The following is a 13,185-nucleotide window of genomic DNA, read 5'->3' as shown; positions in this document are numbered from 1 at the left end:
TTCTGCCATCTGATGTTAAATAGCTGTTCATAATTTTTTTTGGTCTTCATACCTGACAAAAAGGCATATACTATATACTTCACAAGTACATCATGAGGAGGATTAGTATGTCTTCAAATGATAATTTGAACAGTAAATCAAGTTGATGTTCATTGAGGATGCCAGATGGAAAATCGGTAAGGATTCTCAGTGAATCTCAGAATACATAACCTGAAGAAATACAGATTTTGAAAATATTTTGTGAATACTGAATATTAGAGGATGCAGGGGGAGGGAGGTAACGATGGCCTTCAACAACTGCTTATGCAGGCCACAGCTCCTGCCAGCAAAGCTGCTCCAGCATGGGCTCCTCTCACCATGGGGCTGCAGGTGCTGTCAGCCTGCTCCAGCACAGACTTCCCATGGGGTCACAGCCTCCTTCAGGCATCTCCCTGCTCTGGCATGGATCCTCCACGGGCTGCAGGTGGATCTCTGCTCCCCCTGGCATCTCCACAGGCTGCATGGGCACAGCCGCTTCACCATGGTCTGTCCACCAAGGGCTGCAGGGGAATCTCTGCTTTGGTGCCTGGAGCACCTCCTGCCCCTCCTTCTGCCCAACCCTGGGGTCTGCAGGCTGTTCCCCTTACATATTCTCACTCTTCTCTCCCATCTGCTGTTCAGCATTTTTCCCCTCTTCTTAAATATGTTATGACAAAGGTACCACCATTGTCACTGATGGGCTCAGCTTTGGGCAGCTGGACCACTTTGGAGACACCTGGAAGCAGCTGGCTGACATGGGATCAGCTCCTCCTGCTGTGTCACACAGTGATCCCTGCAGACCCCTGCTAGCAAAACCAGGCTATATAATCTCAACACAGTGGCCTGCTTCCCCTCCCCTTCCCACATTTTCCACTGTGGCTCTCTTGCTCTTGCTTGCTGCGCTGGCAAGTAAGAAAGTGAAGGCATGTAAGGCCCCATGCCATCAGTCTGGTTAACTGTTCTGTCAGCAAGATCATTCTGAGCAGGGTTTGTTTATAGGATGGCTTCTGTACCAGGGTTTGATTTATATTTGGGTGCTCTCTTGCCTTGACATGTGTGACTGAACAAGCAGTAATGCAGCAGTGGGAAGCAATTGAAGAATTGCTAAAGGAGTTCGAACTATTTATAACAGCAGTGACCTAAAAATACACTTCAGTGGTTGATTAAACATGGGAACATTACTTAGAAGTATTTTTTATCCTTATGGAAACATAAAAGGGTGCACCATTATTACTATTATTTTTATAATCATTATGGATTATCTGATATGCTTTGAAAGGTTTTAGCTGGGTGGGTGTGAAAAGACTAAAATTATGCACAACACAAGTAGGCCATTTCTTAAAGCTGCTTACATATGTTCTCATTAAGTTTAATTGAATCTAAATAATACAGTTTTAATTGGAAAAGGTCTGCATAAAATAAAACCCAGGTGTCTCATGCAAACAAATGCTTCAGTTTTCTATTAGAATAGGGGATTTCTCATGGTAGCAATGTTTTCAAAGCCCATAAATTAGTTGAAAACAAGCATCTATTTTATTTTTTTTCAGTGCTCTACCCTCACTTTTTTTCCTCCTTATCTTCTGTTACAGTGGAACATATCACTCCAGAGATGAAAGCACAGATAGTGGACTTAGCATGAGCAGTTACAGTGTACCCAGAACCCCAGATGACTTCCTGAACAGTGTTGATGAAATGGATACAGGTCTGGTTTGTGTACATTTTTAATGCATGTTTTCCAAATACACTTGTATCCATTTGCAATGAAAACAAGCAGTTCTGAAAAGCTCTGATACTTTTTGCATTGTTTTTTCCTATTTCCCCTATTTCTCTGATAGAAACATTAGATTTAGGAAAAAATATATTTGTAATCAAGTGTATTGGGAGGATGGGGAAATTGCTTGTAAGTAGCATCACTCCTGTTTTTATAAGGAATTTAAGTGTGTTTGCTTTTTGAAGTAATGTTGTTCAGGGCTAAGAATAGTACCTCATCCAGAGTTGTTAATACTACTCCAAAAGTATATTTGACTCAGTATTGTCTTTTTCTTTCAAGTGTCAAAATTAAATTGTGCTAAATGCCATCAAAGATCTGTAAGATTTGGGTCAGTAGGTGCAAGTTGGAAACAAAGGCATGTTCTTTGTACGTCTGCATGCAGCCAAGTTATCTTTGGGGTTTGTGATGGATTTCTATGAGTCACACTGCTTGTATGATGCAAGAGGTACATGATTAACCTTTAACCAGTTGTCCTGATAAATTGTAGGCTTGGTACTTCCAGTATACTTAATATCCATCTTTGTGTTATAACTAGGTGACAGTATCGGCCAAAGTAACATACCATCCCATCAGAACCGTTTCCCAGACTACCTTGAAGCCATTCCAGGGACAAATGTGGACCTTGGGACACTGGAAGGAGATGGAATGAATATAGAAGGAGAAGAACTGATGCCAAGTCTGCAAGAGGCTTTGAGCTCTGACATCCTTAATGACATGGAATCTGTCTTGGCAGCCACCAAGCTAGATAAAGAGAGTTTTCTTACTTGGTTATAGGGGCCTCAGGGAGACTGAATTCTAAATCTGTGAAGGATCTAAGGAGATTAGGACATCTGTATCTGAAGTTCAGAACAAGCCAGTGTGGTGCACTTTGGCTTGTGTTCAGAAAAAGTAAATGAACAAATACTCAGCAAGTTTGTTTGGGTTTGCTCTTCCTTGTCCATCGCTGCTGTTATATATTGCTGACTTTTTTTCACAGTTGACTCTGAAGAACAGACATCTTCTTGATCTTTTTCTATTGCTGTTGCAACTACTGTTGGAGGGGGGTGGGGAGGGATGATGAGCCTATTTTGGATGACGAATGCCATTCCTTTTGTCCTAGTGTGCGCTTGCGTATCATTTTATCTAAGTACTCCGATTTGAGAGTTAATTTCTGCATGTCACTGCTTGTAGTTTGCTCAGCTAGTTGTCTCCTGCTGCCTGTGGCAAGTGGTAAAACATGACATACTGGGGTGACAAGCCAAAAATGATGTATCTGGTCAAAAGAAGTCAATACTGATTTGGAGATAAGACGTTAAGGAGGGCTGAAGAGACTGTTTGGCATTAAGTGTTCCTACTAGTAGCTCTTGCATTAGCCACAAAGTGCTCTTGTTTGTATTTTATGTTATAGTAAATCATGAGTCATTTTACATAGAAACATATATGAACTTTGATTGTTGCCACATACTCTAGCCTAACTTCCATTTTTCAAAAATACTTTGATTATTTTTGTTAGTTGGTTTAACTGTAGCTGTAGGATGGGAAGTAATTATAGGTGTTCTGGGTGGTTTTTTTTAATAGTGAAATCTAAGGGTTTTTTTCTGATTTCACACAGTCTTATTTAAATCTAAATTGTCTGCTTTTTTTTTATACTTAAACCATGCCTATTGTAGCCTGATAAGCTAGTGAGTACATAAACCAGTATGTTTTGCCTGTAACTTTTTTATTTTTTTAAAGGCTAGCTTTGAATGTAATCATTAGATTTCATGACCAGTGGCTTATTTTTCATGTGTATTTGTGAGACTTTGAATTAGAATCTGATTACAGCAATGTAAAAGTTAAGAGTCCTTTGTCATGTGTACAAATTTTAAATGCATGTTAAAGTAGCAGAACCATTTTAAAATTACATCTAATCTCGCTTCTGGTTTTCAGTTTTGATCTCTGAGTGAGTTCAGATTTTAAAATCCTTAATGGGAAAAAAATTTATGAAAAGTTTCTCTTAAGTTAACAGGGACAAAAATTCTGAACTATTAATATCACTATGTGTTGCAATGAAAAGGCTAGAACACCAAAAAACTTCTCGATGAAAACTTCTAAGTGTAATAGTTGTCAAGTTCTGTTTGGTGAAAAATAAGCCCTGGACACTATATATAGAAGAATGTAAAGATATGTGTTAGATGGTGACATGAGCAGGTAATGAAGTGTATATTAGTAGTAGAGCTTAGCATGGGGTAGAGGTGAATATGAATCATTTTTATTTTAACAGGAAAAGATGTATCACTAAGTTGTCTGCAGGAGTTGACACAAGTTTCCAAAGAGTATTTTTAAATGAACAAAATGAGCGTGAATCAAACTTTCAATATAAGCTAAGAATTTTTGTGGGGCTTTTGGGTTTTTTTCTGATGAAAAATAGTGTCACCAGTTAACACCTCTATAATTAAGGGCCTGTCACCATTCTCAACAGTGAGCCTTTATTTTCAAGGGTGTATAACATGACTATAAAGATACTGTAAGTGTGAAACTTAGTTTTGGAAAAAAACTCTCAGTTAGCAGGGACTTCTCTGAGGAGAGATTTTTTTGGGGTTTACTGTTTTGCATTTTTTTTCAAGACACTGATTATTTTTTAAGCTAGGAACAAATCAGCAAAACAAATAAAAAACCCCATGATATTACTATTGCAGTTTGGATTTCTTTTATGCTTCAGAAATAATTCTTGTTTAGGATGATGTAAAGAATGAAAACTCTTAACCAAATCCTATTTTAAAAACTGAAGCAGCAGAGGCAGAGATTTGAAATTTGCCACTAGAACTGTACATTTAATACTTTACATAAATGTATTAGTGTTTGAAAAACACAAAATTTTATGGATTGTTATGGGATACAGGCAAGTTTTAAAATAATAATTTTTAAAACACATTCACAGTGATATGCATTCTGCTACACCAATAATTCAGCGATTAATAGGCCACTTATATTGTGCAATGACACAGTAGCTCCTAAAGCAGTGTTATTGTGTCCAAGGTAGGGATTTTAGCAGCATTTTTTAAATTTCATTATGAATTCCTCTCTCTCCCTCCCTTCAGGAAAAGAAAAACACACTAAGTTTTCCTAACTTGAACAATCTGACATAAAACCACAACAGCAAGGAAATTCAGAGTTGATTTTATTTCAGCTGTCTTCCACAGTTGTATCCAGGTATCATAGCACATAGAGAATCACAGAATAAGCTGAGTTGGAAGGGACCCATCAGAATTATCAAGTCCAGCTCCTGCCCCTGCACCAGACAGAGGCAAGCTTCACACCATGTGCCTGAGAGTGCTGCCCAAATGCTTCTTGAACTCTGTCAGGCTGGTGCTGTGACCACTTCCCTGGGGACCCTGTTCCAGTGCCCAACCATCCTCTGGGTGAAGAACCTTTCCTCAATATCCAACCTAAACCTCCCCTGACTCAGCTTCAGGCCAGTCCCTTGGGTCCTGTCCCTGGTCTCGAGAGTGAAGAGATCTTACTTGTCCCTCCTCTTCTCTCATGAGGAAGCTGCAGGCTGCAATGAGGTCTCCCCTTGTCTCCTCCAGGCTGAACAGACCAAGTGACCTTAGCCATGAAGAGTGGCTTCCCCTCAAGGCCCTTCACCCTCCTTTGGACACTCTCCCATAGTTTAATATCCCTCTCATATTGTGGCACCCAGAACTGCCCCCAGCACTGGAGGTGAGGCTGCCCCAGAGCAGAGCAGAGCAGGACAATCCCCTCCCTTGCCCAGCTGGCCCTGCTGTGCCTGATGCCCCCAGGACAGGGTTGGCCCTCCTGGCTGCCAGGGCACTGCTGGCTCATGTTCAGCTTGCCATAGACCAGGACCCCCAGGTCCCTCTCTGCAGCATCTCATTCCCCAGACCATGCACAAAACCAGATTAGATGCACTGAGTGCAAACTCCTGACATGCTGTACCTCACTACAACAGAAATGAGTACAGAACAAATTCTTTTTCCTTGCTTTTGTGTGTTTGTCACAGCTTTAATATTTGAATGTTTTATTCTCATTGTAGAAACACTAAATGGCTTATACTGTATTTGGATAGCATGACTTAGGGTAGATACTGACAAACTGGGAATCCTTGAACAGCTCTAACGTTAATTATGTTTTGTGATACTTATTTTAATTAAGACATTTCCGTTCTCTCACTTATTAGGAAACATACTATAGAGATGCTGTACTGTTGGCAATCAATATTAATTCGGATTTTTTTTTTTTAATTCTACAAATGCATTGTTTGATGAAGTGGTTAAAATTGTTTGAAATGCAAAAGTGTTTTGGGGTAGTATTTTATACTGATGTATATATTGAAACAGAAATCATTGTAATAATTGTAATAGCTGTTAGTTTTAAATACACTATATGCAGACAGATGGAGCTGTACAGAGCTGTACTGTTAACACCCGGCTAGGGCTGCTGCTTGGGAACAGGTTGCAGTGTCAGTGAACCATATGGATCAAATATTGTACCATTCAGTGTTGGCGCTCACCAATGCAAAAGGAGAAGAGACAATTTCAACATGATTAACACTACATGGTAAATTAGTACTACAGTGACCTTTTCACTTACAAGCATGTTTTTTATACAAATTAGCAGGTGTGCTTGTATAAAACAAATTGTGTTCTGTATCATGGAAAAAGTACTCTCCACATTTAGAATCACAGAATCATGTTGTATGTTAGAGAATTATGTCCAAAATTATATATATTACTTAACAATGTTATTTTTAGATATGAGCATGACTGTAAGCTAGGTACTTAAGTACATTCTGTTACATTATTTTTCTTTATGTAATACTTTTTCAGTTGTTTTATTTGGTATAAATATATACTTTGTGCTTAAACATCTTTGTTCATTTTTAACATTCAATAGTGTGTAAAGATGTGATTTCCTTCAGTAAGATAGATGCATTGAATTGTTGGAATGCCTACTGTAGTGCGTCTGTTCTTGTCCCCCTTGTCATTGCTTTTGTAGTTGTAAACTCCAGTTCTGCAAATACGGTGTGCAAGCTCGCCTGAGAGACAAATGAGTTCCACTGGCTTCAGTAAAGGCTTAACATTAAAGTGTACATGTCTGTGTGCTTGCAGGAATGAAGAGACAGTGACTCTGGTGAGCATCATGCAGCTTGTGTAAAACAATACTTTAATTGCAAATGGCACTGTAGTGAGACCTGGTAACAGAACATCTGGGTATCTACTAGAAGAAAGCATCCACTTTTTGCAGATAATGCTTGCCATGTTCGGATGGCAGATACATTTTTGGCTAACTCTTAAGTTTATGCATTAATTTGTGGCAGACTATCAATAAAGACACACTATTTTCATTTCCAAGTTTTGACTTATGAATTGTGAAATATGTAATGATATACCTTGAAAGTGCCTGAAGATTTCAGTTTAAGATATCTTGACAGGTTTCATTAATTTTGACCTTCTGTATAACAGTCTGAAAGATGGCATTTTTTTAAATGTAGTGCAATTTGGAAAGGCCAAAGTCATACGCTGTTTGCATTTTAGCAGTTCCAGAGTTGTTATAGCTCAGCACCAAATGCCCCAACCCTGTGGAATTCAGCAAATTTGTGTGTTTTCTTGGTTAAGGGTACAGCCCTTGATGGATTTATCAGTTTGTCTTGTACTTCTGAGTTCATAGCCAGCTTTAGTCACCCAAATCCTTTAAATTTAAATGTAACATCACACCTTCCACCTGGGAGTAGGCGGCCAGTACCAGGGAATGATAAGGTACCAATTTTGTTTGCTGATATCACTCTCGTTTATAAGGTGGTGACATATTGCAGTAGTTGAAGTATGAGTGACCTTCTGAGGTAGCCCTAAATAGACTGTATTACTGCAAAACAGGATATTTGGTCCAGGTATTACATGCTCACTTTGCAATTCTCTTTGAAATATTTTCAACACTTAGTTAAAAATAAAAAGTATTTGTTTCAGTAAGCCAGAAATAATAGGCTTCCAAGGAAGCAAGTGCCAGTTATCAGCCAAAGAAAGCATTTTTCATATTGGATCATCAACAGAATAAGGCTATGATCTGTATAGCACCTCCTGTTTTGGAGGTTCATTCAGAGATAAACCAGGGCCACTGATTTTGTTTACAGTATCAGCATCCAGAGTTTATATGTTCCTTCTGAAGAGTAAAGGTGGGCTTCTTGATCTTTGTTGTCACCACTTCTTAATGCTAACAGGGCTTCTCTGTTAGCATTAAGAAGTGGTTATCTGTTAGCACCCTCTAAACTTAGATGTCATCAAGACAGGAAGATGTCGATACAGGATGAGAGATCTTGGTTGCCATGAAATGGTGAATCCAGCTCTTAAATTGAAAAATCAAATTGTCTTTAGAACAGAGGGTAGAGCTTTGTACCAGCTACCATACCAGCTGAATGCCTCTTAAATAAAACAGCCAATGTGTTCTTCTCCAGGCACTGAGGGAGTATGTTGAGTGAGAAACACATAAATACTGACACATCTGACAAAGCTGCCTAACAGATTTTGTGGAAAATTCATGGTTTTTACTTCTCCAGACATACTCTGTCTTTAATGCAGAGGTTGTAACAGTGAATGCTATAGATCTAGGCTGTCACAGACTGGTTTTATTTTCTTTATGTGGAAATACAGTTGGTCACTCTAATGATAGAATTTTCTCTATTAAATTGGCTCCACTTAGAATATGAGAGGCAAAGTAGTTTTATGGGATTTTCCTGTCTATTAGCAAGTGTGATTGTGGGGGAGGGGGTTGTTTGGTTTAGGTTTCTTTTTAAGGGGAGCGATCAGGAGCAGCCCAAGAGGCTTCTTTTTCACTGTTCTGCAACACCAAACTAAGCTCCATATAAATGCTACATTCAATCTCACCTGAAATGCTCTTTCTCCTCCTCTCATATATGTCGATTCTGAGCTGCTCTAGTGTGTCCTAAATTATTTATTGTATTTACCATCTGTGAGTTTTGCTTTCCTAACACCTATCGACTGGACTGTAATACTAAGTGCAGTTTGTCCCCAGGGAGAGCAGAGTTCTGAAATCCAGCTGCCATCGTGTTTGAAGTCTGTAATATAGCACAGAATTACAGTCCGACTCCAAACGTGATGCTGCCCAACTTCTGGTACAGGATGGTTATGGGCAAGCGTGATTTTTTTGAAGCATGGTGGATTCCTGTTCTTTTTTGAGGTTGGAAAAGTTTGGCTGTGTCATTGCTTTGACTTCTGCAGCCAGCTGTCCTAGCAGGAGCAGGGACAACAGTCCTCCTGGGTAGGAGTGCTCCTACCCAGCATTTAACCTGCTGTTAGCCATGATGGGTTTTTTAAGCTGAGTAATTCAGTCTTTCACAGTTTCATTGTTAGGTATGCAATACAATTGTCTCAGCTCTCTTGACTGACAAGGGGCCATTTTCAGGCTTTGCCCAGCGATGTAACCCTTTCATAGCCATCATCTGCTGTTGAAGTGTGACCCAGAGACCTCGGAGAGGTTCAGCTGCAATCCTGGACTGTCAGAGTCTACAGTGGAAACGAGGTAACTGGTTGTATTTGTATTTGACAAAATCCCAAACCCACAGTGCTAAGAAATTGTGTGACTTAGGTGGTGATACCTCAGAGCAAATGGCAGTAACTGTGAGGTACCTTCTGGTTTGGCCAGGGGTTCAGCCTGAAGGTGGTTATCAGTGGCTGTGTAGTCCAAGAAGTTGCTGGCAAAAGCAAAGCCTGTGGGGCAGCATGGCTCTTGCCATACAGGTGAGATTCAGTCTGTGGTTGAGAAAAGTGCTACAGAAGGTGACAGGTGCTGGGCTGATTAAAGCCCCCCTATCAATGCAGCCTGTACCTGCCACCCCCTTCATCCCTGCCTGCATGTGATTCAAGCAACTGCTCTAGAGCACTAGGATTTAGATTTGTATTTGCCAGTGTGTGAAACTGTGACTTCCTTTATTTTTCAAATATTTGTATTTCACTTAAAACATGACTCTCCTTTGAAAGATCTTTGTTCCTGTGAACAGCCTTTCAGGATCTGGTCATCTTTCTGTGGATATAGATTTTTCTAATCATTACTAATGTTATAATTCCTATAAGAAATAGAAATTTCTCTTTGCAGCTTAGTGGCAAGAATGCTAGAAAATCTGTCACCCAAACAGTAGTATCTGCATCCAAGTTCTTCTCATCCATATGCAAGCAATGGTTTGGAAACCAAGCTGGTTTTACATGAAGATCCATGATTGCAGTAAGGCTCAGGTTCCTCACAACTGTCATCTCTGCTGGTGAACTTTGCTATTGCAATATGTGGATTTTACTTTATCATCACCTTGAAAAGAAAGTAATGGAGCCTGGTGAGGTTCATGAAAATAGGAAGGAAGCAGGCATGTACTGCTGCAGCATGAGGGCTGTGTTTCTGACCTCCTTTTGGAAATGTCTCACTTTGAAGACATCTGGTGGTCTTGGCACTTCACATTTGCTTGCATTTTATTTTCAATGTCACTAACATCTAACAGATGACCACATTATTGAAGTGATTGCACTGGCAACATCTGAAACAGGGTAAAGATGTTTTTTAAAATGTAGTCAGGTACAATCTACCTGGGTACACACTGCCCTGGATAAAGACAGTTCCCTCCTTGTAATGGCACATCTGACTTCCTGCTGAGCCTTTGAGTGAGGCATTTTGCCATTTCCCAGGAAAGCTGTGTGCATGGTTTTACTTGTGTCCTGGGAGCACTGAAATGTTAATGTTTGCAAAATGCTTTGAGGGTTAAGCATTAAGTGCTTCCCATTAATTCATTCTCAAGCTGTGCTATTCTGGGGCTTCTACTCAGTGACATCACCACATATGAATATAATCTTTGCAATAAGGTATGCATCTGATTCTACAAGTTTAAACTCACAAATGTATTATAGGAAGGTCATACATTCATGCATATCAAATGATGCTTTCTAGTGGCATGTGAACACTCAATAGGAAGGGTGAACTGACTCCAGTTAGCCCTCCTATGCTGCTCACCAGTTATCTTCAATTCCCTTCTGTTTGGTAGAAAAGAGTGCAGTCACCACTGACACATTAACGTACACCAGTTCTTCCTTCCCTGAAAGCTTTTGTGCCTAAGTCCTTAAGCTTTTAGTTATTTTTTAGGTTGAGCTTTCTTGTTGCTTCTGGGAAGCCAGTGACCCTTTAGGTGTGGAAGTACATTGAATGATCATGAATGTAAGGGGGGGAAGTCTTGCATCATTATACATATATACAGGCATAGAGTATTGTTACATGTGTGTGTATCTATATATAGATATATAGATATATATAGATATTCTATATATAAGCACTAATTTCCTGCCTAAAGACAACTCAGTTTCTCATGAGCATTATATTTGTTCTAGGCTTCGCAAGGAAAAAAACAGTTAAAGTGTCATCCCAGTTACAAAGTCTGCATGGTTGTTGCTTATTTTTAAGTATTTAGGGTTTTAGATGTGACACAGAATCATTTCAATCAGAAAACCAGAATGAATAATGAGAGAATATGAACATGTGTTATTCCATTGTGCTGCCTCTCAAGAAACCAGTCTTGAGTAGTCAGCCTCTGGGGACTTGAAGGCACCTTGCACACAACCCCAAAGCAAAGAGCTGGGGTAAGAGAAGTTGAGTTGCCAGTCTCTGCTCCCTATGAGAGAGCATGTTTTGCTTTTAAGCTAGGACAGAAGGGAGGTTGGCTGCAGGTCAGATTTGTCTACACTGATGTTTACCTTCACATTTAATGCCTAATCCATGCTTTGCACCTTAGTATGTGTGCATTCTGTCACTGCACAGTCACAAAGAGAGGTGTGTGTGTGGCTATCAGGACACAACTGGTACATTAGAGAGCAAAGAGTTTACTCATAGCAAGGATTAACCCCTAATGGGTGCCTAATACAATGGAGTGCCATGTTCCACTGATACACACAGCACACACTGTGCTACTTGCTGGAGCTATTCTCTTTAAATAGAGATTAGGAATTTTTTTTTATTACTTCCCTATCCCCAAGATCCCATGAAGTTGCTGGGCTTTGTTTTGGTTTTAAAGATTTAAGATGCCTCCATGGGTGGGCCAAGACTGTTTTAAAATGTATTAACATGGATTTACTCTGCACTTGAGTGTAGCTACTTCTGTGCTCTGACTTTGTTGCTAGGTATGTCTTTGTTAGAGCAGCAGCACTGGAATATAAAATGCCTAGTAGATGTCCAGGCATTTGAAGCAGACTCAGGATACTTTTGAAGCCAGAAGTCTGGGAAGCATGGGATTAGGAAAGGCAGGTCCTGCTTGATCAGCCTGATCTCCTTTTATGACCAGGTGACCTGACCTGCCTGTGGATGAGGGGAAGGCTGTGGATGTTGTGTGCCTGGGCTGTGGTAAAGCCTTTGAACCATTTCCCACAGCATTCTCCTGGAGGAGCTGGCTGCTCACGGCTCGGACAGGTGCACTCCTTGCTGGCTGCTGAAGAACTGGCTGGATGGCCAAGCCCAGAGAGGACCAGAGTTGATGACTGGAGTCACATCCAGCTGGGGGCCAGTCACAAGTGGGACTCAGTCCCTCACTCCCCAGGGCTCAGTACTGGGGCCAGACCTGTTTTATGTCTTTATCAATGATCTGGATGAGAGGATGGAGTGCCCCCTCAGCACCCAGGGAAGCAGTGGAGGCACTATCCATGGAGGTGTACCAGAAATGGCTGGACATGGCACTCAGTGCCATGGTCTAGTTGACAAGGGGGTGCTCAATCAAAGGTTGGACTCAGTGATCTTGGAGGTCTTTTCCAGCCCTAATGAGCCAAATACTCAGATCTCAGATGAGATGTTTACATTTTATACATTTATATGAACTAATACTTTGCACATATTTGGGAACTGTAGTTAGAAATACACAAAATTCAGAGGGGCTTTGAGTGTGCCATAAGACAAGATCAGACAATGAAATGTTTGGAGAAAAAATGGAGACAAACCAATTGAGACAGATATGCACATATGTACTAAATAGTCAGCTACGGGAATCTTAAATTAGGACCTACTAGCTCAATAGATAAAATTGCTTTTGTGGCTCAGGAGATTGACACAAAATTGACTTACCTGTTATTTAACTGACAAATAAATGTATATGTTCTCTATGCTCTCATGGGATGCACAAATGCCAATAGAACAGGCAGAAGGGAATCCTGCACTGGTTCATATCAGTGAGCAGCTGGAGTGCTGGTCAGGCTTTTGGGTACAGCACTTGATGAAAGACAGGCACTGAACATGGTCCAGAGGCAAGCAGTGATGATGAGGAAAATGTGAGAGAGGAAGATCAGAGTAGCTAGGCTGTTTTTCTACAGAAAAGCTGACTAAATGGGGAAAGATGAACTTCGTGTAAAAGGCAAGTGCTACTATGAATCTATTATCCATGGAGT

General features: G+C 40.3%; 1 protein-coding gene across 4 annotated transcripts in view; it reads left to right on the top strand.

Annotated features, from left to right (window-relative positions):
• YAP1 (Yes1 associated transcriptional regulator) overlaps positions 1–7,122 on the top strand; it is an 88,885-nt gene extending 81,763 nt beyond the window's left edge. For all 4 annotated transcript variants that reach the window (XM_054655181.2, XM_054655179.2, XM_077173956.1 and 1 more), the window contains 2 exons: positions 1,608–1,720; positions 2,325–7,122. In XM_054655181.2, the coding sequence (XP_054511156.1) occupies positions 1,608–1,720; positions 2,325–2,563 (352 nt within the window). In that variant the 3' untranslated portion in view covers positions 2,564–7,122. The remainder of the gene's footprint in view (positions 1–1,607; positions 1,721–2,324) is intronic.
• The last annotated feature ends 6,063 nt before the right edge of the window (positions 7,123–13,185 follow it).

The sequence above is a fragment of the Agelaius phoeniceus genome, chromosome 2, assembly GCF_051311805.1.
Source record: "Agelaius phoeniceus isolate bAgePho1 chromosome 2, bAgePho1.hap1, whole genome shotgun sequence".
In the NCBI taxonomy this organism is placed as follows: Eukaryota; Metazoa; Chordata; class Aves; order Passeriformes; family Icteridae; genus Agelaius; species Agelaius phoeniceus.
Note: the sequence above shows the minus strand (reverse complement) of the source record. Positions and strands in the feature narration are given on the sequence as shown.